The sequence below is a fragment of the Oryctolagus cuniculus genome, chromosome 2 (assembly GCF_964237555.1).
Source record: "Oryctolagus cuniculus chromosome 2, mOryCun1.1, whole genome shotgun sequence".
NCBI classification, from domain to species: domain Eukaryota; kingdom Metazoa; phylum Chordata; class Mammalia; order Lagomorpha; family Leporidae; genus Oryctolagus; species Oryctolagus cuniculus.
In genome coordinates, this window is record NC_091433.1 from 4,983,004 (window position 1) to 5,009,330 (window position 26,327).

Genomic DNA, 26,327 nt, shown 5'->3' on the forward strand with positions numbered 1-26,327 from the left:
AACAATGACTTGATCAGCCCTTGTCCTGACTGTCCAGGGAAAGCTTATTATTTTATTCCTTTTAGCATTTTCTTTTTCTACTTAATACAATCGGTTGAACAGTTTACCTAACACAGAATTATTTTTAGGTGTTTAAATCCAATTGAAAATTGATCCTTGTTAAAAATAAGAGCAGGAATAAGAGAGGGAGGAGATGTACAGTTCGGCACATATTCCCATGGACTTACACCTAAGGGTAAAGCTAAAAACTTGCCATAGGACTCCAAATCCCATTAAGTTGGCAGGTACTAATGCCAGCATACTAGTTAAAGTGATCATTTTAAGTGCATAACTGATCCCAAAGCTAGGAATAAGTGTCAAAGGGATCACATAAATAAGACCAAGTGTCTGCTGATAATAATAGATAGAATTAAAAAGGAGAGAATGATCCAACATGGGAAGTGGACACCCTTCCTAAGCACTCTGACCTAGAATCAGCCCTTAAGTCATTCGGATCTGGCTAAAAAGCCCATGAGAGTATTTCAGGCATGGAAAGCCAAGACACTGTGGCAAAAAATGACCTGCATAAAAGATCTCTGTGAGATCCCAGTGGAAAGAAGGGGCCATCAAAGGAGGAGGCACCTTTCTCTGAAAGGAGGAGAGAACTTCACTTTGATTATGGCCCTGTCTAAATAATGTTGAAGTTTGTGGACTGAAAAGGGTTCCATAACCTTGGCAGCTCATGACAAAAGCCTTGGGTGATCACTGATGTCATAATTAAGAGTGTCAATTGTGTACTTGCTCCCCATGAAGAACCTCTGTCCTTAATGTGTTTTACTATGAGAATTAATGGTAAAACTTGTCTTCAAACAGTACTTTATACTTTGTGTGTCTGTGTGGGTGCAAACTGTTGAAATCTTTACTTAGTATAGAGTTGATCTGTATAAAGATAATTAAAAATGAATCTTAATGAAGAATGGGATGAGAGAGGGAGTAGGAAGTGGGATGGGAGTGGGGGTGGGATGGCGGGTATGGGGGAAGAACTCCTATATTCCAAAAGCTGTACCTATGATATTTATATTTATTAAATAAAAGCTTTCTAAAAATTAATTAACAACAAAAGTCACTGTGTACTAACTCCTCATGCAGAACCTCTGTCCTCAAAGAGTTGTATTATAACTATGTCCAAGTGCTCCCAAAAGATATATAATTCTTGGGTGCTTCATTAAAATTAATTAAATTTTTATTTTTTAAATTAACTTCAAGATACAATGACTTTGAATAGCCCTTGTCTCGACTTTTGAGGAATAGTTTTTTTTCTATTTGTTTTTGTTTTTGTTTTTTACAGCACAAACTGTTGAACTCTACTTAGTATAGAGTTGCTCTTCTGTGTATAAAGCTAATCAAAAATGGTTAAAATGGATCTTAGTGGAGACAGGAACTGGGGAGGGGAGAGGAAGGGGGAGGAGGAGGAACAGTGGGAGATTGGGTGGGAGGGCGGGTATGGTTGGAAGAGTCACTCTATTCCTGAAGTTGTACTTACGAAATGCATAATGTCTGTATTCCTTAAATAAAAGGTTTCTGGGGGGGGGGAACAAATTAAAAAGAAGGGACACCGAGTGTCTCAGGAGACCCCTCAGCACTGGCCAGCTGGGTGGCATCTCAGCTGCAGTGTGTCCCCAGGGCTGAGACGTGGCCGCAGTGCTTGTGAGGTGGGAGAAAGAGATGCTGTCATGATGTGAGTATTTGCTGAGACACTAAGCTTCTGTATGCGGGGAAGAACCGAGAGAAAGGGGACCAGTGATGGACAGAGGAAGCAGCACCAGGTGCACCTGTCGGGGAGGGAGCTCAACGCCTTAGAGATGCTGAGACCCACAGAGAGAGAGAGCAACGTTTTCGGCACATTCTGCTGTGTGCTGTGCACGCATTCACGCGTCTGCATCTTCTTGATTGACTACGCCGGAGTTTAAACTGCTCCTTCCTTTGGATAAGGGAGACATATCTGCAACTGTGACTGCATCCAGCCTGGGGCACAGAGAGGGGAGGTAGCGCTTTCGTGCGTGTTCCTTTGCGTTTCCTTTGTTCACCCTCATGGCAGGCCTGGAGGGTGGCACTGCTATCCTGTTTTATTGATGGGTGGCAACACTCCGACTGTTTCCAAACTGGGGCCTTTTGAGAGTATCTGGGGGTGGGGGTGGGAGTGGGGGTGGGTGTTAATCATGGAGATGACCTGTCAGGAAAGGAGACTGTCCCAGGCAAGCTCAGGCGGGCAGCTCGAAGTCCAAGATGAAGACCCTCAGCTGAGGTCCTCAGTAGGGCAGGTAGGGGCAGACCCGGGACTTGACTCCTGGTGCCCTGGCTTTGCCACAATGCCCTCTCAGTGCAGGTGAATGTATGTGCCAAATACCATCCACCATGCAGTGACTGCCCACGGCGGGCCTCCCACTGCAGAGCTAAAGCAACAAAGGTGCCTGACTCTCTTCCCAGCAGGCGATGTCACTCTCAATTTATTTACTATAAATTTATTTTTAATTTGCTTGAAAGACAGAGATGGAGAGAGAAAGAGAGGGAGGGTGGGAGGAAGAAAGAGTGATATTCAGAGATAGGGAGACAGAGATTGAGATAGAAATAGACAGACAGATACACACACACACACACGCAGAGGTGATTTCTATCGCCTGGTTCACCCTAAATGTCTGCAACAACTGGAGCTGGGCCACGCTGAAGCCGCAGGCTGGAATCTCCAGCTGGGTCTTCCCCATGGGTGGCGGGGACCAAGCACTTGAGCCATCACCTGCTGCCTCCCAGGGTGCACATTAGCAGGGAGCTGGAATCAGAAGCAGAACCAGAATTTGAACTCAGGCATCCTGATCCAGGACACAGGTGCCTCCAGCGGTAGCTGAATCACTGTGCCAAACGCTGCGCCCCCCAGAGAGGTGAACCTCTACAGGTCATTCACTCAATTCATGGCAGAGAGAAGCCCTGACACATGGCTTTCCTACTGCACCGGCTCCAAGGCCAGAGATCAGAGTCCACATTCAGATAATTAGAGCAGGAGACCCAGAGGGTGCTGGAGCAGGGGTGCAAGTACTCCATGACCCTGAAGCCATCCTGGGCTTTGCAACCTTTTCTGACTTCCCTTGGGAGCTCCTCCCGGCAGAAGAGCGGACTTATTACTCCTTTCCATGTCTTTCTCGAACTTACACAAGAGCACCTGCACCACGCTCCCGATCTCATCTAATTCTGATCACCTGCCATTGGCCCCGCCTCCGAATACCCCAGTCAGCTTCCTTCCTCTCAATACTGCATCACGGTGATTAAATGCGTCACAGGAAGCCCCAGGAGTTACACTATCCAACCATAGCATGAGACCAAGCATGCGCCAGCAGCCACTGCAAGCCAGGAGGGGGACATGGGACAGATTCTCTACCACAGCAGTGTGGCTCTGCCGGCACCATGACCTTGCACTTGGAATGTGAGAGAAGAACTTCGGCAGTTTGAAGGCACTGGAGGGGGAGTCTTGGGCAGAGGGATGTGACAGACTTTTAGCAGGAAGCAATGCTATTCATGCAGGCATGAGATCCAGTGGATTCATATCCAAAAGACAGCCAGAAACAAAATGGGGCACTGCCTTACAGACAATCTTAGTTTCTTTGTCTCCCTTATATGGTTACATACATTCCAACTGGGTACTTTATGGCTACAGGGTTGCTAAAGGGCGGCACATGCACATATAGTCGTGGATTAGGCCATGTTGCTCTTTGCTCTGGAAGGCCCCTACCTCAGCACCTGGTCATGTGACTGAGACAGCGGCCACAGGAAACAAATGCACTGGGACACAGAGCCCTACTGTCACCAGCTCAGCGGTCGCCTGCAAGAATGAGGTGACGCCTTCCTTCCCTGAATCTCCAGGGCTGCCCAAGTCACAGTTAGGAGGAAGGGAGCTGCTGTTGGAGACCCCAGGAAAGGCCTGGGAGTTGGGATGCTGTCATTTTGAGAGAGAGAGAAAGAGAGAGAGGGAGAGAGAGAGGGAGAGGGAGAGGGAGAGGACACATTCCTATTCCCAGGTTTCCCCCCTAAATGCCCACAAGAGTTGGCACTGGGCTGTGCAGAAGCCAGGAGCCAGGAACCCCATCCAGGTCTCCCACATGGGTGGCAGGAACCCAACTATTTGAGCCATCACTGTTGCCCCCAGGGTTGGCGTTGGCAGGAACCTGAGTTCGGAGATGGAGCTAGCGATCTGTGGGTATCTTAACCGGTCTCTTAACTGCGAGGCTCAATGCCCGTCTCCCCCTCCCCACCCCCGCCCCTAACCAGGTTAGGAAACTTTCTCCATTTCTGTTGAAAATTCAGTCTTGTGCACGGAATCTTTCAGGGGCCCAAGTCTTTCTCAGAACAGTGTCTGCTTGGGGTGGCTTCTGAAAGACAAGCTTTTCTGGGGGGAACCTGGCAGAAAACCCGACAGGAACACTGCCAAGTTTTCACATTCAGGTTTCAGGCTAGGGGCTCCCTAATGAGCTCTGCCTTCAGCTGCGGGGAAGGGATAAGGAGAGACAGTGAGCGTCAGGAAAACTGGGGGGAGACTGGGAGGAAAAGATGAGATGGGGTTCAAGTCCCGGGGGCCACAATGCCCCCTCTGGGCTAAGAGGGCATTTTCTGCGGATGTCGTGAAGATTAGGGACAACGTGGCTGAGTACTTAGTGCCGAATGGGTACTCAGCTTAAGGGAGATAATTGATCAAGAAGTTCCACTCTGCCTCACGCAGTGGAATGGACGGGCACCCCCCTCCCCCGCTTTGGCCAGCAGCCTGTCCACCCATCTCTGCTGGGTCAGAAGGGCCAGACGGTGGAAATGTCTCATTCCCAAGACCCCTTCCCCTGCAGGGACTCCTCACCCCATCCTGAACCGCTGCCACTCAAGTTCATCCTGAACTCTTGGTCTAAACACAGGACTCAGACATCGCAGATAAAGATGCCCACCCCCGCTTGCTGCCCCAGTCCTGGTTCTTGTTACATGTGTGAGACTCTGGAACCACATGGGTTTGGCTAGGGAAGGACACACATCTTTTTACTGTGGATACAAACATGCTTTTATCCTCTTGGCTATGCCTTCTCGCTACCCAGCAACCCTTGACCATAACAACAGGGAGATAAAGCAGGAGGAAAAAACGCAGAACTCACCATGCAGACAAAATAATTTCCCACACATCTATCAAAGCTGTTGAGACCATTCTATTCCTTATACAATTCCACACATTCTTGATAAATAGTTGGAAGAACTAAGGTAACATCAGCATATTGTTTTCTCTATGATTTAGCTGTTGGCAATCTGACCACTTGTGTACCGGCTCTTGATGAATTAACCTTTGGAAAATTGCTTTGCTTCCTGCGCAGTTAGTAGGTGGAGGGGCGGGCCCTTGGAAATTAGCATATGCTGAGACAGTCAAAATACTTGAGGCCTTGGACATTTCCCTGTGGCTTTTGGACCACACTGCAATTTATTACTTTACCAAACACTCCTCAAATTATCCCAGTTTGAAAGCAGTGCAAGATGGCCCTGGTGCTTGGGCCCCTGCATCTGCATGGGTGACCTGGAGGAAGCTCCTGGCTTTGGATCAGCCCAGCTCCTGCCATTGCAGCCATTTGGGGAGTGAACCAGCAGATGGAAGACCCCTGCCCCCTAACTCTGCCAAATAAATAAATAAATCCTCAAAAAAAATTATCCCAGTTTGAGTGTGCAATGCACTCACATTCCCAGCAGGGCCCCGTACTCCTGTTATGTAAAACCAGCTCCCTGAGGGCAGAAATCATGAGTGCATGTGTGTGCACATGTGTACACATCTGTTTTCATGTGTGCGGTTTTGTTCACCTTTGTATCCTTGGATCTAAAAGGAAGCCTGGTGTGGGGAGCAACCCGGACTGGACTGAGTTACTGGAATTAAGACTTATTCTATGCATCTGCTCTCCCACAATATGGCGCTGAGAAGGGAGTAGTAGCTTCTACGCAGCTGCCTCTCGCCAATTTGATTGACTGAGCTGCAGGAGCTGATCTTGCTCCTGATTGGAGGAGAGCAGCATACTCGGCGTGTGGGTAGCAGAGTTGGGATTGGTGGAAGAGGACTATAAAGGAGGAGAGAGACAACATGCACCAGGAACATCTATCTGAAGGAACACCTGTGCAGCCCCCAGAGAGCCGGCCGGCGGTGTGCCGCTCCCCTGCGGAAGTGGGGAAAGTGGCCAGGGGGAACCGCCCTTCCACGGAGGTGGAAGGGATAGTAGCCAACCCGGGAAGAACCAGCAGTAAACCCGGGGAGGGCCGAGCAGACAAAAGAACAGCGCAGGGTCCTGTGTCGTTCCTCCACGAAGAGGGGGAGCGACACCTGGTCCACAGCAGGTGCTCAGGAGCAACCTATGGAATGGGTAAAGAATTCGTGACCTGTATTCCGATTTCTGAGAGCCTGCGATTGTCCTAACTGCTGCCCATTCTATGGTAGCAACTTCTGGGGGGCCACTGTAAGTGGCCACAGTTCTTTGCAGCTCTGCCCATGGGAGGTCAAGGAGTTCCTGCCAGCCCTCTGTCGCTCCCCCTCTTCATGGAGGAACGACACAGGACCCTGCGCTGTTCTTTTGTCTGCTCGGCCCTTCCCGGGTTTGCTGCTGGTTCTTCCTGGGTTGGCTACCGACCCTTCCACCTCTGTGGAAGGGCGGTTCCCCCTGGCCACTTTCCCCACTTCCGCGGGGGCCAGCACACCGCCGGCCGGCTCTCTCGGGAGCTGCACAGGTGTTCCCTCAGATGTTCCCCTTAGATGTTCCTGGTGCATGTTGTCTCTCTCCTCCTTTATAGTCCTCTTCCGCCAATCCCAACTCGGCTGCCCACACGCCGAGTACGCTGCTCTCCTCCAATCAGGAGCAGGATCAGCTCCTGGAGGTCAGCACTCAAGTTGGCAAGAGGCAGCTGCGTAGAAGCTGTTTCCTCCTCTCCCAGCGCCATATTGTGGGAGAGCAGATGCATAGAATAAGTCTTAATTCCAGTAACTTAGTCTAGTCCGGGTTGCTCCCCACAGCCCTCGCTCCCAGGTGGCCTGGTGACTTGCTGTGGCTGAGAGAAGGCGGCAGCAGGATGCCAGGACCAGGCCTGGGCTCAGGCCATTTTGCACCCTTCCCCTGCTTGCAACCTTGCTGCTGTCATGTGACCACAGCTGGGCCGGCCTGCTAGATGAGGACAGACAACAGCCACGTTACCCCTCCCACTGCCAGACCATCTGGGTCACTTTAGTTGAGCCGGTGCCTGTCTCTTTGTCTACACTGTGCATTCTCAATGGATGTAAACATTGTGTTTCGGTGGGGAGAGCAAGAAGTCAACCATCATAGCGGCCTGTGGAGTGCCCAAGCTCAGTTCTCTCTGACACAAATCTTATTTCTTATTAAATCATGGAGAAATTAAGCCTTGCAAAAATTTAAAATTATGAACCAATCAAAATAACCTCATTAATTAAATTTGTTAGTTCAAGATTGCTTTACATTGGTCTTGGGTTATATTTAAAATAAAGTTTATACTTAAGGGAATAATAATTTGGGGCTGGTGCTGGTACTGTGGCGTAGCAGGTAAAGCCACTGCCTACAGTGCCAGCATCCCACATGGACACCAGTTCAAGTCCTGGCTGCTCTACTTCTGATCCAGCTCTCTGCTATGGCCTGGGAAAGCAGTGGAAGATGGCCCAAGTCCTGGGGCCCCTGCACCCATGTGGGAGACCCGGAAAAAGCTCCTGGCTCCTGGCTTCAGATCAGCGTAGCTCCAGCTGTTGCAATCAGTTAGGAAGTGAACCAGCAGATGGAGGACCTCCCCCCTACCCCACCTCTCCTTCACTCTCTCTTCAAATAAATAAAGAAATAAATATATCTTTAAAGATAAAGGGAATAATAATTCAAAAAGGCCTGAAAAACAATGTTCCCTATCCATTGTCTATCACGCCTGTCTGTTTGCTTCCCTATCTGTAGGCACGTGCTGTTTAAGGACTAGAGCCTTATCTCCTCCTCCCTCCCTTTCCTCGTCCCTTCCAGCAGTCCAGGAGGGTAGCCTGGCAATGGAGCATCTAGCCTTTGAGAGAGACCACTCTGTCACAAGTTGTGCAACCGCCTGCAGCCTCAGTCTTGCCATCTATGAGATGGGCATGATAACAAGCTCTGCTTCATAAGATGTTTTGAAGAAAACTTGAGATCGTCCACATAAAGGGCTCTCAGTGGTCCCCTATGAAAAACAAATCTTAGCAGCATTGTACTGAAACGTTTGTCACGACAGGGACATTATTTTCCTCCTATTGCATGGTGGTTTTAAAGCTTCCTCCTTTGGTGGTGACCCGCGTCCCCCAGGGCTACAGGGAAGTCCTAACTCCTGGCACCCGTGGCAGGCTAAGAGGTAGCCATGATGAATTATGGCCCCAAAGCGGCATCCTTCTAAGGAGAGAGATCTAAAGACAGAGCAGATACAGGGCAGAGGCTGCGTGGTCAGGGAGGGAGACGCTGGAGCCGGGCACGCAGCCAACAGGAGGTGGACGCAGCCAGGAAGAGCCGATGGGAGCTTAGAGAGAGTGTGCGGGGACGGGGAGAAGGGGTAGGCGGAGGAACCCAGGAAGGACCCCTGATGCTGGAAGGCGCAGGCAGCCTTTCTGGATGAAATCAACGGGAGAGCTGGAGCCACACGTGCTCAGTAGCTCCTGGGCACAGCATCCCACAGGTTGCTCCCTCCTCTTCCGGGGCCCTCGGGCCAAATCGGCACCTTAATCCTGGCCGTGACCCCAAGTCCATCTCATTGGCACATGCCCTTCCTTCCTGGACGCAAGCGCTGCTTCGCGGGCCTGACCTGGGGCTGGGGCCGCAGCCTGGGCACGGTGAGACTTTCCTAACCGGAGCTGCTGCGGGCAGGCAAGGAGCTCCCTAGCTCCGTGATCCTGTCTCATCTGCGAGCTTCCTCTGCTGCCTTGGGGCCACGCACACAAATAAAATCTCAGCAGGAAGCTGCCTGCCCTGTTCTCTCTCTTTCCTTTTGCCTCATCTCAGCTCCCTATCAGGTCTGCTCCAAGGCACGTGCTCGCCCCAGAAGCTGCCTCGGGCAGACTCCTGGCTCCGCTTCATGGAGGACAACCCCGGAGGGGGAAGCCCCTGAGCCACTCCTCTCGTCCCATCTCCGTGCCTCTTTCCACAGGGCTCTTCTAGGGACTGGTTCCTCTCTGGCCACTTGGAGGATGAAGATGATGTCACAACTCAGGTGACAGCTCCCTCACACAGGTGACGTCCCGAAGCCTCCAGCTGTGCACCCTCATTGCCTGCTTAAGTGATGCTTCCAAACCCTGACCAACCTTGTGGCTAAAGCTGTGGCTAGTTGGCGAGGCCCAGCTCCTGGGTGAACACAGCGGGGGTCAGGGAAGGCAGCTGGGAAGAGTCGGGTGAGGGCTGACAGTGGTGCCATGACTGGGGGTGCAGGTGCCTCCCCTGGTTGCTGACGGGGATCTCGGCATTCAAGGCCCTGGCAACGCAGCGGCTCCACTGTCACAAGAAAACCACCTGGCAAATTCCGCTGGTGGATGTGAGAGGGAGCGGGCTGGGGAACACAGGAGGCGGAGCTTCATGCTTGCAGTCAGGGGTGTGAACGAGTTCAGCCTGGTTTATTTGTGCAAACAGAGGGAAGTCAGCCTATGCCTTGAGACTCAGTACTGACTGCTCTCCCCGGGGACAGAGGAAACCCAAGAAGCACTAGAACCACACCACAGGGGCTCCTGACCTGGGACCTACCCTGACCACAGAACCCTTCCCAGAGCTGCCCGGCCCTGCTCAGCTACTCCGGCCAGTGTGGCTCTGCCTCTGCTTTGTACCCTCTACCCCAGCTGACTCCTCTTTGCTGCAAATCTGCCCTGTGAAGTTCGTGTCCAAAGATCACCCCCACCTCACCCACTGTGCGCCAGCACTCCCAGGCCTCTCTGGAGCTCAGGATGAAATCCCAAGTCCTTAGTTTAACACCCATGGCCTCTGGGATCTGCGGTCACTCATCTCCTCCACGCCCAGCTTCACCCTGTGCCCTGGGTGCTGGCTCTTGCTGCTGGGGCCTGGATGTCCAGTGACTGCTGCCATTGCTCAAACCAGGGGAACAGTGATTGTCCCGCCCCAGCCAGGGCTGAAGCACTGCTCTGGCCGAGAGGGTGTGGAGTGCAGCTGCACGTGCCCCTGGTCCCGGGGACGGCGGCCTGGTGGCCTGCGGTGGAGCCTGGGTTCCAGGGCTTTGACAGCTTCCCGGGAGGCTGCACTCGGGGGTCGCTTGTGGCTCCTTTGATGCTACCTCCTGGTTACCTTCAGGCTGCGCCCCTGGCTGCTCCTGCTCCCCAGGGATCCCCCCATCTGCCTCCTCAGCTTGCTGCCTTTCCCTTCCTCCTACGTCACCCCGGAGCCCCTGCACTCTCTCTGTAAAGGTCACACAGCAAATATATTCGGATTTTTAGGCCAAAAGCAGTCTCTTCCCCCACCCCCTTTCTTTTTTACCTTTAAAATGGAAAAGCCATTCTTTGCTCATACAAAACGGGCTGTGGTCCAGATATGACCTGTGGACTACAGAGTTCCCCGTCTGTGAGGCAGTGAGCTCCCCATCAATAGAAGCAACCAAGCACGAGGAAACCATACTTGAGGCTGAACTTCCACTGAGTGGCCGGACGAGGAAAACTTCATGGTCTTTTCTGAGCTGGGGCTGCCCTAGTCCATCCCAAGCCCCTGGGGAGTTCCTTCATTCTCGAATGATCCCCGAGGTCCCCCCGGCTCTGACGTGGTCCCTGCCTTTGTGCCTCCGTTTACTGTGAAGCCCTGCTTGAGTTCACACCAAGCACTAGCTACGTGCCAACAACAGGACTGGGCATCCAGTACGTGATCAAAAATGCCAGTCATTACGAGGAATCGGGTTAGGGAGCTGGTGAGGTTTGGATGTGGTTTGCCCCCAGAGGCTGCTGGGCTCAAAGCCTGGTCCCCTACGCCATGGTATTAAAAACAGGTGGGGCCCCCAGGAGAAGCAAGGAGTTGATTACCCTCGCACAGGGACCACTGCTGGTCTCTTAGGCTGGGTTGGGTTGCCCAGGATGGGTCAGTTCCCACACGAGCAGGTGGCCATATAAGAACAAGGCTGTCCCTCCCCTGCCTCTCTCCGTCTCCTTGGCATGCTCTCTGCCACGTGATGCCATCTGCCATGTGGTGCTGCAGGCACCAATCCACCCTCAGTACCCCAGGTGCACTGGCATGCGTTGAGACCCCCAGACACCCGAGGCATGAATGGAGTCACCTCTTCATCTTCACAGGCTGCCCAGAAAACAGAGTAACATGGAGAGGTGTGAATGTGCTGTGGCGAGCTCAGAGTGCTGCAGTGATGTGAATCCGAGCATGGTCTTAAGGACCTGGGTTCAAATCCCGACGCCACCCTCCACCAGCTGCTTCATGTCTCATCTCGTCTCTGGCTTCAGATTCCTGTCTGGAAGATGGCCGTGGTTCATCCCAATGTACGAGACTGTTCTGAGAGTAGGACCAAGTATGTAACGTCCAGCTGCGTATCCACATCCGGGAGATGTGAAGGCAGGTTCCTGCCAGATGCTGCTGTGAGCAGAAACTGAGTGAGTGTGGCAAGCACCAGGCAAACAGCAGGATGGGGCCGGGGCAGCCCCAAGCCACCGCCTCTGGGTTTCACGAACCACTCTGGGGTTCTGCACCATCTCTGTGCACACCTTGGAGCTCTGTCTCTGACAGCGCCTGCCCCATACTTCTAAGGCCCCTGATCATGATCAAATCATCCATGAGTCCTGCTGGGAACCTTCCAGACCTCGGGCAGTGCTGGACTCTTGGGGAGACTGGTGTGCAAAGCTCAGGCCTGTGTCCAGCCTGGCCGTCTCACCTGTCTCAGCGTCACAGCAGGAGTGGGAGAGAGGCGTTACCTGGGTCGAGGCTCTTATGCCGCTCTCTCCACACTCCTTCCTCCTTCTGCCCATCAGAGGTGACTGATGGTGAGACCCGGGGCTGGCACAGCCCCTGCCCCAGCTACCAGGGTCACCAGCCATGGTTGGGTACCTGGGGGAAGTGAATTTCCTCTGACTTTTGGAGGTGTATTTGTTAGGCAGCCAGAAGGTCACTGACTGATACATGGCTGCTAAAGGATGACTTTTCCTAGCCAGTGGTTTTGGAACTGTTGGAGTTGGGAGATTCGGTTAAAAGTTAGGAGGCCATTTATATTTAATTAAAAAAAATTCAATGGAGAGAGAAGGAGGGAGGGAGAGAGGAGGGGGGCCCCAGCAGCCCCCTGCCTGCTTTTGTAAATGAAGCTTTACTGAAACACAGCCATACCTCCCATTCGCTCACATTCCCAGCACCACACAGAGGCGGCGAGCTGCAACCCACACTGCACGTGCTGTAAGGTGGGGGTATTTGCTGCCTGTCCCTTACAGCAAAGGCACACAGCTATGCAGGGAATAGACCAGCCAGCGAAAAGAAGTGAACAGGACGATGAGGGGAGCGCGTGTGTGTGTGTGCACCTGCTTTAGATTAAGGCCTCTCTGAGCAGGTCACCCTCTCTGACGCTCTGCCAGCATATAGCTGCATTCTGGAATGTCCCTGTTGCCATGCTAACTGGTCCCCAGGGTAGCACAGGGCCACACTGGGTGACATCACAAAGGCACTGATGTGACTGCTTCCCCCGGAGCTAGTGATGCAGGCACCTTGTGGGACCAAGCACATTGACTCCCAGAACCCACAGCCAGCCACAGTGGGTGCCCTTGGCTCCTCTTCCTGCTAACACGCAGCCTTGCTGCTGGCACCTTCGCCGCCCCCCCCCCCCCCCCCGCACTGTTCTGCCCATCTTCCCCGCAGGATGCACCCGATGCCGTCCCCTACCCTCCCATGGCCCAACCTGCATCGCACCGTACCACTCTGAGGTCACAGGGGGACACTCACTTTCCAGCCCCTCAAATGTGCTGGAAGCTGGAATCTGCTGGCCCATGAACATCAGACAGGCTTGCTCCACTTGTTGTGATAGAAGCTTCCTGCTGCTTTCATCACCGCAGACATCCAACCCGAATCAGCCACAATCATCCCCCCACGGAGAGGGCACCGGGCCATGCCAGAGCCTGCCCTGAACCCGGCTCCTCAGCCCCAGCTCGGCCCCTGCTGGATGCAGACATGGGCCCTGGGAACAGCAGGGCCTTCGATCTATGCCACCCTTGCCAGTCTGCAGACTGAGTCCCAAGAAGAGGACAGGACTTTCCCAATGACCGCACCCTGGCAGTGCAGGGAGGAAGACAGCGCCTTACCTGGCCCACTGCAGAAGGAAGCGATGACGGCCAGGACACACACAATGCTCAGGTAAGGGACCCAGGGGGCGCGGTCCTGCAAGAGAACAGCACAGGCGTGGGCAGGTGAGGAGGGAGCAGGCGTCCTGAGGGCCTGGCTCCCCGCCCAGCACCTTGTCTGCCCATCTGTGTGACCTTGCACAGGCCACTTCCCATCTCCGGTTCAGGGTTGGTTTCCCAGAACATGGGGGAATAGTAACCTCTCTAAGAGCCTGGCCATTGCACCTGCTCACTTCATGCATGGGAGATGCAGGGTCACAGCTGAGCAGGGCTCAGTGTGGCCCTGGCAGGGGGAAGGGGTCCCCACGGGGAAGCAGAACCCACACTGATGGACAGTTTGGTCTGAAGCAGGTGTGATGAGCTCTTACAGGCACTGCACATGTTGTCATTGTGTAAAGCATAATGTGTTTGGTCCCCTGCCACTCCACAAGGCGTGACGGGGGCTGACCCACTGCATGAGGTGTGTCCGCAGGGGGAGACGGTCCCCTGCCTGCAGCGGGCTGGCTCAGCACTGGGTGTGGGAGGATCTTAGGGGAATCGAGGCAAACCCATCATCAAACCACCTCTCCTCTCAGCTCCAAGTGAGACCCCTTTGGGAGAGCCGCACTTCTAATGCCATTTGTGGATGGGACAAACCCCATGCACCAAAGGCCCCAGAGTGACGGAGCCGGAACCAGCACGGGCCCACCTTGTGCAGGGTGTGACAGGCCTGGCCCTCACCTGCAACGTCAGTGCGATGGTGAGGGTCCCAAAGAAGAGGGCCATGAGCCCAAAGCCACCGATGAGCAGGGGTCTCCGTCCCAGGCGCTCAATGACCAAGCCCTAGTGCAGGGGGCGAGAGAGGGTGAGAGAGAGAAAATACGCTTGTTATTCTAGCAATGAGCAAAAAGGAACAGCAATGGGGGTCACGGCTCAAGAGGGGCTTTGTGACTTTGACCCTGAGACAGCCCAGCCACTCTCTCCAAGGCCATGGTCAGAAAAGCAACCATCATTGTGGGAAAGAGGGCCAGGGGAAGCGATCCTTCTCGGGCACCTGCTGTGTGCCATGCATCCACCTTTCCTCCCCATCTTCCTTGGAAGGGTGGGCTCCTCCTCTGGGGGCTCTGGAAGGAGGAGCCGGAAGCATGTGGTCGCCACAGCCTTGTCCCCTCCTGCAAAGCCAGCCGGCCATGAAGGCAATTCTGCTGCACCTCCATGTCCTAGATTTCATGGGGGCAGGCGCCCCGGGCAGCTCGGGCAGGAGGGGATAGAGAAAGGTTCTGTGCTTTCTCTGGAGGGTCAGCTTCATGCTAGGATATGCAATGCCAGGAGACCTACTTGATGCAGCCCCTGAAGCAGTGTCTTCCAACTGCCGCTGACCTCATCTGGCTGGCCCCTGTGTCCACCCTCGGTTGGGCAAGGGCCCTTCATTGAACTCCTCACAAGGCTGAACACCCGGAACAATGGTGCTTGGGGCCAAGTGTCAGCATCTCTCACTTGGCAGGGGCATGAACTTGCCTTGGGTTCCACTTCCCAAAGCCCCAGGGCCTTTGTCTGTGACAAGAGAATCAGAATATGCTAGAGGACACCCCAGAGTGGGTGGCTGGTTAGCTAAGAGGCTGCACACAACACACACACACACACACACACCCCTGGAAATCTGATTCTGCCTGGTGCCTCCCCCACCACTTTACAAAGATAGGACACTGAGGACCAGAGAGGTGAAGTAACTCAGCAGACATCACACAGCAAGCAAGGGAGAGGGAGCCAGGAACTGAACTCAGGGCGTCTGCAGCACAGTCCATGGATTTCCTCAACTGGGCAATCAGCAAGACTCCTGGGAGGAGGCGACAGCAGGCAGAGACACACAATGAGCACAGGGGGCACCCAGAGGCGCGGGGACCGGCCCCAGCCCCGGCTCTGCCACGCAGGCTGCATGGCATCCAGGACAGGTGACTCAGCTTCTCCAGGCCCCTGGCTCCCCACCTGGAATGGGACTGATAGCACCAGCTTTGCAGGGTGCAGTGAGGTCTTCCTTGAGACATTAACATCTCCAAGCTGGACATGGGCAGAGCCGCCACCTCGTAGGAGCTCACTGTCCCACCTGGACGTCCGACTCCTGAATACCCTGCTCCCCTGCCCGCTCTCCTCACTTGAAGACCAGGGGCCTCCATCCTTGGTCCCCCAGCAGCTGGCGAATGCCTGGCAGACACGGGGCCAGCGTTTGCTGACAGAGTGAGGGTCCGCCTTTGCAAGGCAGATGCGAGGCTCACCCGTGGCAGAGCAAAATGGCGAGGACCGAAGGGGCAAAGGGACACAGCGTCACACAGCGAGAAGCCGGGAGGGAAGTCCAGCCCAGGGCAAGGCAGGGAGGAAGCAAAAACCAGCAGCTGGTGGAGAGAGCGAGAGCAAGCGAGCATGCGATGAGCCGGGTCCCACCGGCGGAGCTCGGATGCAGCAGCCAGGGCCAGGGCACCATGGACAGGGCAGCTGGACTCCAGTGGCAAGGGGACCCCTGGGGAGGTGATGGGAGGTCAAGATCAGAGGCCTGTGTGACTACGGTACTTGTCCAAGGCCACACAGAGCTGGCTGTTCTGGGGGAAAGGAAGTGGGGCAGGGGGGAAGGGACACAAGGACATTTTTTTGGAGTGACAGAAATGCTATCCTGATTACAGCTGTGCTGATCTGCTACATAAATCTGTCACACATACCGAACGGCCCCGTTAAGATGAGCACAGTTCATTCAGAGAAAACCAGGTCTCAGTGAAAGTGGTTTCCAAACTCCTATCCAGAACAAAAAAGCTTATCAATAAATACCATCCCACCAGGCGTCCCCTGCGGAGGGAGAGGCAGTGGGCCACCGGGTGGATGGCCGCTCCCTGGATGAGTCTCAGGCGTCCCCTGAGAGCATAACAAGGAGAACCATCAGTGCCCAGCTGGCACCAGTAACCTTCAGCGCCTGCTGTTCACCCTGAGCCAACGTCTGCACTAATAATGTCACCACCAGGTGAAGGGCCACATTCACTCTGAGCGCCTGCTACAGGTGCCCCTGGAGTGGAGGGAGGGAGGGAGGGAGGGAGGCTGCAGCCTGGTCAGTTTCCCGACCCGAGCAAGCATTTCCACCCTCCTCTCTCTTTCCAGGCTGCTTCCTCAGGGTCTCGCTGGACTAAGCTTATCGTCTGTAGATCAGGTGCTGCTTCCAGCTACACCGGCTTCCAGTTCCTGCTTCCCCCACAGACTTCAGGGGGATGAAAACCAGCCAGATCCGCACCTCACCCAGGGCACCCGAAATCCCGGCAACTCACGGTGTCAGATAATGGCTCTCAGCTGGTGTGTGTTTGGGGCACACTCTCCAGCACTGAAATTGTGGGTGGTGCACTTGGAGACACTTTAAAAAAAATCAGCTCTCAAGACCCTGCAGTCAGTAGGCGGCATCAGTGCATTTCAGCACAGCGGGCGTTAACCTCAGCGTAAGTTGAACATAGGTTGCTCTTGGTGTGACGACGTAATACGTATTAATCTGTGTGACAGCCCAATGTACTGATCGCGGGGTGACTGCGGCAGCACTCATCCTGGTTATTTCTGTAGGCATCTCAGCACCACGCCACTGCCTACTCTGACCCAACTCCCCCGAGATACAAATCCCACCGATTCCAGTTATGGGCAGTCTTCACTTCTAGTGCAGGTTTAACTTGGGCTGGGCCTCACCCTGTTAGCCACAAGATTGGCTAAAGGTCCTGGGATTGCAGCAAAGATACAGTTTACACGGTTCTGATACCTTACCAGTCAGGGTACGGGTGCCAGAGGAAGAATGAAGCCTGTGGCTTAGGGTACAGGGCTTAGCATCCTCACACATTTTCATTTTATTTGAAAGGCAGAAAGCCAGTGAAAGAGAGAGAGAGATCTCCCATCTGCTAATTCACACCCCCAGTGCTTGCAACAGCCTGGTCTGGAGCAGCCTGAAGACAGGAGCCCAGAACTCAGTGCAGGTCTCCCACGTGGGTGGCCAGGACCCAAGCACTTGAGCCAACTCAGCTGCCGCCCAGCGTGCGCATTAGCAGGAAGCCGGAATTGGGAGCAGAGCCAGGGCCTGAACCCAGACACTCTGATATGGGAGGCAGGTGCTGCGCCATACACCACCCCCAATCCGACCATGCCATGGGCTCTCTGGGAAGTGACGACACAGCAGGGCAGAGTCCCATGACTGAATCCGGGGGACTTCCTGAGGAGGGGGAGCTAATACACAGCCATGGAGACCGTGGGCTCCCTGTCTCTCACCACGGGATGCCCCGTGCCACCTCCAGACTCTGCCAGCCAGAAGACCGCCACGGAGGGGGCCCCCACAACCTTGCACCTCCTGAATTGTGAGCCCAAACAACACTCTTGTTTTATTTAATAAGGTAGCCTGCTCAGGAACTTAATTACAATAACAAGAGGCTGACCAACACACACACACTTAAAAGATTTTACATTGAAAAATAACCCTAGCAGGGTGTCCCCAGGAGTACAGGCACAGTGGTGGAAACAGCTGGAAATCTACAGCAGGAATGTGAACACCAAGGTGAGATCTGGCAGCAGATACGGGCCAGCACCCAGGTCCCCACATGGCTGTGCCCTGACTCTCACACTGGGGGGATGGAGAGGTCCCCCAGGAAGCTCCTGCCACACAGGATGTTTCAGTCTGATGCCTCTCTCCCCTCTCCCCTCTCCCCTCTCCTCTCTCTCGCTTTCAAATAGATAACAAATCTTTATAAAAACGCTCACTCAGTAGAAAGTCAATGCTGTCAAGAAAATCCATTTGGAAAACCAGGTGTTCTTGCAAGCCGGCAATTATTGATCACTGATGAGGGACAGTTGGAGTTCAAATTAATTGTAGGCCGAATGAACAAAAACGCCTGGTCCTTCTCAACGTTACTATGCTCCAGAGTCATTTTAATCGACTGCCAACATCTCAGCAAGAACTTAGAAGTCCTCTGGGATAGGCAACTGCCTTCCAGGCTTGGACAAAGCAGTACAGAAGATGCATCTGGAAACTCTGCTCATGGAAATGGGGCTGGGCCAGGGACCTGGCTCCTTCCGGGACGAAGGCACAGCCGCTGCATCCTCTGGGGTGTCAGTGAGCATCCTGTTAGCTTCCTGTCGCTGGGACAGCACCACAGTGTCGTCCACAACAGATCAGGCACCTGTATCTGGAACACCTGGGCCAGACATGTTTTAGATTTGGCGTGTTTTCCAGCTTTTGCATATGAGATGTTCTGGGGATGGGACCTGAATCTAATCATGAAATTCACTCCTGTTTCCCGTCCATCAGAAGCACACAGCCTGAAGGGGGTTTTCTGCGCCATCTTCAGCTCACGTTGACCCTGCGTTTTGACTGACACATCAGGTGTGGATGTCAGGTGTGGGATTCTCTGCTTGGGCTGCCCACGGAGTTTTCGAAGTTGGGGCTTTCCAGGTTTCAGATTTTCAGACCAGGGTGCTCACGTGTCTGAGTCTGGTTCCGAAGACAAGCAGATCTCGGGCGCACATCAGAGGATCAGCAGGGCAGCTTCCCCCTGGAGCCTGCGCGGTGTGTTCCCTGCTTTGCTCAGCTTCCTTGGCCGGTGGCTCCTTCCTCATCCTCGAAGCCAGCAACTGCATCACCCCTGCTCCTGCTTCTGCCATCACCTCCCCTCTCTGACTCTCCTGCCTTCCTCCTTCACTTATGAAGACCCTGGGGAGACCCTGAGCCCACCCAGACCTCCTGGTCTCAAGCTCCTTGGCACACCCACACCTGCAAAGTCCCTTTCTGCCACGCAACCTGACGCAACCACAGCTCCTGTGGACGTCTCAGCGATGTCCAGTGTTTTGCACACCACAGGTGAGCATGGTGAAGTCCACTTCACAGATGAGCAAATAAACCCAGAGATTGATTTGGCTGGTATCTGGTGGTAAACTCTGGCTGCGAGGATTTGAATTCCAAGTTGCCCAGACCTAAAGTGAACCAGCATAAGCTTCCGGCCCACGGCCCAGTGGACATCTCCTCTGCTGAGCTAACTCCTGCTGGCCCTGTAGTTCTTGGCTTCCTAGTGTCCTCTTCCAGGAGGCCCTCTGAGAGCCCTGGACAGGAGAGCTCGTCTCAGTACAACACATGCTAACTGTGTCTGCGTCTGGTTTCCTCTGGAGGCCATCACAACGTCACAGTGGCCTATAGCACCATAGAGGTCTCCTTGGGTGTCTGTGGATGGATGAGCCAGGAGCAAGTGGCGGCCCCATGGAGCATCACCCTCCCCCCACCACAGGGCATCATGGGGCTCTAGGACACAGCCAGAGTTCAGCCACGGTCACAGCCTCCTCCATCGGACTGTGCTCCTGCAGGCAGGCATCATGGGAACAGCCCTCTGTAAGCCCAGCACAGGCTCAACAGGCGGCGTCAGGAGCAGCTGGTGAGAGCTTACCGGAGAGCACCACACTGCCCGGCCATGGGCCACGTGACCTAGCTCTACCATGGGCCACGCCGGAAGGCGGCAGCAGGAGCACTCAGCAGAGGCCGTGTCCCCAGGTCCTGGGTTTGGCGAGGTCCCCTCCTCCTCTTCCAGGAAGCCACCATCACTTACCCTCTTCTGGAACCAGCACTTCCCAGGTAACCTTCACCAAGTACTGCTGGCTTTGAACGAAGCTGATGTGCCAGCCAGAGAGTAGAGGTCGCAAGCAGTGGTTTCTGGAGCCATGGAGACCGAGACGGGGGCAGCACATCCCCGGCTGGGCTTGCTCCTCGCTCAGACGGGGCAGCTACTGCACTTCAGGAGTGAGGTGGGTGTGCTCTTCATGGTCCTGGGGCAGGGGGCTGCCCACCTCCCAGCTCAGTCCCAAGCGGCTGTGTGGCCCCACAGGAGTCACTTGGTCTGGTCTTGGATGCTCGGCAAGCGTCCCAGGGGACCCTGCTCTCTGCTTGGGGGTCAGCACAGCCCGGTTTACCAGGGCAGCTTGGGGAGCTGCCTGAGCCAGACAAGAGGAGCTGACGCCCTGAGTGCACATCAGGGCTCTGCCTGAACCTCTCAGCGTCCACTCTTCTGCTTAATCTCAGCCCGGCCCTATGAGGCAGGACAGTGTCCTCACAGAAATGGGGAGACTGGGATCAGCGCTGTGGCACAGTGAGTTAAGCCACTGCCTGCGACCCCAGTATCCGATATGGGTGCTGGTTCAAGTCCTGGCTGCTCCACTTCCAATCCAGCTCCTTGCCAATGCACCTGAGAAAGCAGCAGAAGATGGCCCAAGTGCTTGGGTCCCTGTCATCCATGTGGGAGACCCAGATGGAGTTCTGGGCTCCTGGCTTTGGCTTGGCCCAGCCCTGGCTGTTGCAGTCATTTGGGGAAACCGAGTCACAGAGCTGTTGAATGACTCATTTGGTGTCATGTGGCTCAAAAGGACCAGAGCTAGGATCAGGGTCCAGGCCTACAGCTCTGTCACCCAGGTTCTGAGCAGAGAGACTCCCAAGCCCCACGCCCCAGACAGGGGCTAAGGAAACCTCCAGGCCCCTAATTTTTGGTCACTGACAGTTTTCAGTATCAGTGTTTGCGAGTAGGTGGTGAGCTACACACATTTCATACGTGCGAGCGACTTCTGAAATGTTCATGGAACACATGCAGAAGACATTGCCTGAATTTCCAAGGTTTTTGTTCATGGAAATAAACTTATCATTTAATTCCACTTTTTTTTCCCACAAATTTTTTGCAGTGCCCGTATGAGGCATGCGTCAGTAAAAATTTTTCAGGGGCAGGTGCTGGAGCAGTGCTTACGACACTGGCTGGGTGCTCACACCCCATTTGGAGGGCTTGGATCGCAGTCCCGGCTCTGCTCTCCTCCAAATCCCAGCTTCCGGTGCACCCCGGAAGGCAGCAGGTGATGGCACAAGGTGGGTCCCTGCTACCCCTGTGGGAGAAGTGGACTGAGTTCTTGGCTCCCTGGCATTTGGGAAAATAAACCAGAGTGTGGGAGCACTCTTGCTGTCTGTCAGTGTTTCTCTGTTTTGGCTTATCATTCAGACAACAAATGGGAAAAACATTCTGACATGACTGTGTGATACACAGGGTAGGACCACCACTGTGTGAGCTCCAAACCCACGTCTACCCCGGAACACAGACAGGAGCGGGTGTGCCAAGTTCCCTGGGAGAGGGTGGCTGCGGGCCATTTCTCCTTTGTTCCTATTTTCCTGCATTTTACAAATTTATCCTAATGAGCAGGTGATTTTTTTTCTAGTGAGAGTCTTTAACAGAAAACGAAACCCTGCACTTCCCCTCATCATTTTCATCCCAGACTGCCTGTGGCTTTTCCACTGATCAAAGAGAAAAATAATAAGAGCTGGGAGCAGTTTCTAACTCGAGACGGGGACTTTGTGAAACCCCCAGACTGTGAAACACAGAACTCGTCTCCTCTAGCAAAGAGGCCATGAGGCGAAAAGGAAGGAGCCCAGAGGCCACCCCTCTGCTTTGTGCCTTGTTTTTAAAGAGCATCCTGTTGGAATGACCCATCAAGGTACAGGAGCAAGCATTCTGTCGAGCGTGTCCTGGGGAGCCTCTGGGCTGTGCACCAGCATTAATCCCTTCTGTCTGGGTGTGTGGCTGAGGGAGCTGCTCCATCCAAATCAGATCCAGCACTCTGATGGGAGGCACCACCCCCCCCCCCACCTCCATGCCTTTGGACAAGAACCCCGCTGCACCACGTGAGCGCAGACCACACACCTGCAAGGCAGGGCAGACACAGCCCTTGCAGGAAGAGGGAAAGCAAAGCTCAGAGAAGCAGAGTGCACTGCTGAGCCTCACACAGCCCAGCCCACGTCCAATCTGGTCTCACTCTGAAACCTGGCGTGGTGAAGGCGTGGTCTTCCAGCTCACACACCTAATCAATTTTATCCTCCATGTCTGTCTACATCACTAGGACACCAGTGACTGCCTCGGGAGTCTCCCAGCTTCTCCCCTGCCCCCAGATGTTGAGCAGGAGTGATGAGCTCTACATGTCTCTATCAAAGTCGCTCCGCTCTCTGACCGACTGGAAGGCCCCTTCTCCTCCTCTTTGCCTTGCAAACACATGCGTGCTTGGGGATGCAGAGATGACAGCTCACGGTTCTGAGAGATCAGGGAGTCACAGGGACTCTGAGGTCCTGGGGATGATGTGGCCCTTTCCCCTGGGGATTCCTTGTCTGGCCTCTGTGATGGGCGGGGCGCAAGGGAGGGAGCAGCAGCAAAGTGTGGAAAGGCACCTTCTCCAGAGGGGCAGGCGCCAAACCCCTCTGCGGGACAAGGAGTGTGTTCCTGTGAGGTGCTGGGGCTCCCCACGGTGCTGTCTGACCCCCAGCTTCCTGGGAGTCGCCCTCAGCGGACTTACAGAGAAGATGGCAGCCAGGGTCTCGATGCCGCCCGTGCTCAGGGTGACGTACGGGATCTTCTCTGCAGGGATCCCAGCTGCCCCAAAGATGCTGTTCGTGTAGAACCAGATCTGAAGCGGAAAGGAGGAGAGGTCAGGGAGAGGGCTTGGGTCTGACTTCTTCTCCTCCAGGTCTCGTGGCTCAGGGCTCTTGGTGGCCAGAGCACAAGCCCTGGCATCACCCTTGCTTGCCCTTGGGACCTGGGGTGGCCCCTCCTGCAGGTGGCAGCTCTGGGACAGTGGCTGGTAGTGCTTCAATCCCTGGAGTTATCCCCACTTGTCCCATTGAGCCAAAGGAAGGTTCCAAGTCCCACAGCTCAAACCCTACAGCAGCCAGTGCCAAAACCCAGCATAATCTGTGTTTGTCCTGTGGGATCTGGGCAAGATTCTCACCATCCTGCAGTGCTGGGACTATGACCCTCAGTACTAAATTCCCCAGAGTCACCCACATTACCCCCATGAGACCTGAATTCCACAGGTCTAGCTCCGTGAACACCAATGCATAATGATTGGAATAAAACACTCACTCAGTGGGGCTTGGGTGAGGGCCCCGTCACATCCCCCAGCGCTGGGACTGCAGCTGTTGGTGCTACAAGTCCTGGTGTCACCTACACTTGTGCATCAAAAACCTGGAGAGGGTCCCATCCACATCCCACAGCTCCAAGGCCATGGCGAAACGTGTCACAAGCCCTGGCATCACCTGTGCACTTGGGCATGGTCCCTTCTGTGTCCTGCAGCACCTAGACCATGGCCACTGCCACTGCGCACTCCACAGTGGCTGGCACTTAACTCTGGGGCTGGAGGACATGCACCTTTGAACCCTGTGTCCACTGAAAAGTCACACTCTATAAACTGCTACCATGCATAGCATCGCAGTACCACAGACACCGCTGCTGACTACAGCTGAAGCAATCCCAGGGAGGCTAAACGTGTGCTTCCATCTGGAACCAAAGCCAGAGCAGCTACCCAACTGACAACACACATCCGTGTCAATGAGAAGTCTTTTCTAAAGAAAGCTACTCCATAAAGAAGCAGTGATTACGCCAGTGGTTCAGACACCAACATAGACACAAGAAACACAAAGAGGCAAGTATGCGTGGCACTCCCAGAAGAAAACAACAGTGCTCCAGAAACAGAGCCCGAGTTGAAGGGGATCTGTGACATCCTGCAGAAGAGCCCCGAAGGAACCTCAGTGAGACGTCAGATGATACAAACAGGCAATTCAAAGAAATGGGGAAAACAATGCAAGACAGGAATGATAAAGTCAACAGAGAGATTGGAATTTTTTTTTAAAGATTTATTTATTTGAAAGTCAGAGTTACAGAGAGAGGTAGAGACAGAGAGAGAGAGGTCTTCCATCTGCTGGTTCACTCCCCAGATGGCCGCAATGACCGGAGCTGCGCCAATCTGAAGCCAGGAGCCAGAAGCTTCTTCTGGGTCTCCCACGCAGGTGCAGGGGCCCAAGGACTTGGGCCATCTTCTACTGCTATCCCAGGCCATAGCAGAGAGCTGGATCAGAAGTGGAGCAGCTGGGACTAGAACTGGCGCCCATATGGGATACCAGCGCTTCAGGCCAGGGTGTTAATCTGCTGCGCCACAACACTGGCCCCAAGACATTGAAATTTGTAAAAAAGCAAACAGAAATTCTGGAGATGAGAACTGCAATCGCTGAAATAAAAACTGCAGTCAAGAGCTTCAACAACGAATAGACCCAGCCGAAATGCCCAGTCAGATGAAAATAAAGAAAATTAAAAATAATGAAGACAGCTATGAGACACATGGGACACCATAAGTGAACAGATATTAACATTACTGGAATATCTGAAGGAGAAGAAAGGAAGAAGGCTTTGAAAACCTAGGCTATGTAATGATAGCCAGAAACTTCCCAGGTCATGAGAGACACGAAACATCTGGATCTAGGAAGCCCAAGGGACCACGACCAGATTCAGTCCAAAAAGACCACCTCCCACCTCCAGTCAAACTCTCAGAAGCCAGACAGAGAGACGCTACTACAGAAAGCGGGACAAAAGCATCCAGATACACATAACAGAAAACCAATCAGACTGGTACACACCCAGGATGATGTTGCAGGTCTTGAAAGAAGAAACTGACAACCAAGAATGCCCAGAAAAGCTATCCTTGAGGAGAGAGCACAAAATAAAGTTTCGGGCCTGGTACACAGGTGTATAAGGTTAAGCCTCCACCTGCAACGCCAGCATCCCATCTGGGTGCCAGTTCCAGCCCCGGCTGCTCCACTTCCAATCCAGCTCCCTGCTAATGCACCTGGGAAAGCAGTAGAAGATGGCCCAAGTGCTCAGGATCCTGCACCCACATGGGAGACCTGGAAGAAGCTCCTGGCTCCTGGCTTCAGATAGGCCCAGTTCTGGCTGTTGCAGCCATTTGGGGAGTGAACCAGCAGATGGAAGACCTCTCTCTCTCTCTTTCTCTCTCTCTGTATTTCTGCCTTTTAAATAAATAAATAAATCTTTGCAAAAAAAAGAATAAAGTCTTTTTCCAGACAAGCAAAATCTGAGGGAATTCACCACCACCAGACTGGCACTATGAGAATGATTAAGGAAGTCCTACATTGGAAATAAAAGCATAACAGGGCTCAGTGCTGTGGTGTAGGGAATAAAGCCACCGCCTGCAGCGCCAGTGTCCCATATGGGCGCCAGTTCTAGTCCCAGCTGCTCCACTTCCAACCCAGCTCTCTGCTGTGGCCTGGGAAAGCAGTGGAAAATGGCCCAAGTCCTTGGGCCCCTGCATCCATGTGGGAGACCTGGAAGAAGCTCCTGGCTTCTGGTTTCAGATTGGCGCAGCTCCATCCATTGTGGCTACCTGGGGAGTGAACCAGCGGATGGAAGACCTCTCTCTCTCTCTGTCCCTCTCTAACTCTGCCTTTCGAATAATAAACAAATCTTTTTAAAAAAGAATGAAGTTATAATCACAACAGCCATCATGAATATAGACAAGAACACAACATTCACTGCCAGAGAAAGAGAATCAAGACTTAAGGTGACAGAAGGTTGCCAAAGCACAAAGATGAGGGAGAAACAGAAAGAAACAAAGAAAATATAAAAAGTCAGTAACTGGCAACATGGCAGAAGTGGGCTGGGCCTTTCCTGTGCCCTGCGGGAGGCCTGGACATCACACCCCACCAGCCGGTCTCACTCTCACTCCACACAGCAAGTCCCCCTTGGAGCTTTGTGTGCCCGCCTCCTGCATGCTACCTGCTTGCTGTCTGCACACAGGGAGAAACCTGCCTGCAGGGGACCTGCTCCGGCTGGGGCTGGGGCTGGGTCAGCACCTGGAAGCCGGGGGCAGAGAAAGACCCGCAGCTCACAGTTTGATCACCGGATTCCCACACCTGTTCTCCCCTCCCCTAAACGTATCACCTGCACGACTATCCACGTCCTCATCACAACCCAGTTTGGTCCATCCCCTGCCTCCATGTAACACATGAGAAAACTGAGGTTTAGCCAGGTGAGGACCACTGGGCCATGAGTGGCAGAGCCAGGATCCGAACGCGTCATCCCACACCTTTCCACTGCCTTCACCGTGTGTGGACGAGACGGCCCTGCCTTCCCTGCACAGGTGGTGTGAG

General features: G+C 53.9%; 1 protein-coding gene and 1 long non-coding RNA gene across 8 annotated transcripts in view; one reads left to right on the forward strand and one right to left on the reverse strand.

Moving 5' to 3' along the window:
• Nucleotides 1–26,327, reverse strand: part of SLC2A9 (solute carrier family 2 member 9) — a 144,816-nt gene that overhangs the window by 25,174 nt on the left and 93,315 nt on the right. For all 6 annotated transcript variants that reach the window (XM_051829851.2, XM_051829847.2, XM_051829865.2 and 3 more), the window contains 3 exons: nucleotides 22,685–22,795; nucleotides 14,063–14,164; nucleotides 13,304–13,379 (listed from right to left, as the gene is read on the reverse strand). In XM_051829851.2, coding sequence (XP_051685811.2) covers nucleotides 13,304–13,379; nucleotides 14,063–14,164; nucleotides 22,685–22,795 — 289 coding nt within the window. The remainder of the gene's footprint in view (nucleotides 1–13,303; nucleotides 13,380–14,062; nucleotides 14,165–22,684; nucleotides 22,796–26,327) is intronic.
• Nucleotides 12,682–21,977, forward strand: LOC138848769 (uncharacterized). 2 transcript variants are annotated; one of them, XR_011386832.1, is made up of 3 exons: nucleotides 12,682–13,355; nucleotides 16,463–16,791; nucleotides 17,200–21,977. It is a non-coding gene; the product is annotated as an uncharacterized lncRNA (long non-coding RNA). The 2 variants fall into 2 exon arrangements; XR_011386831.1 differs by having other exon boundaries at nucleotides 18,059–21,977.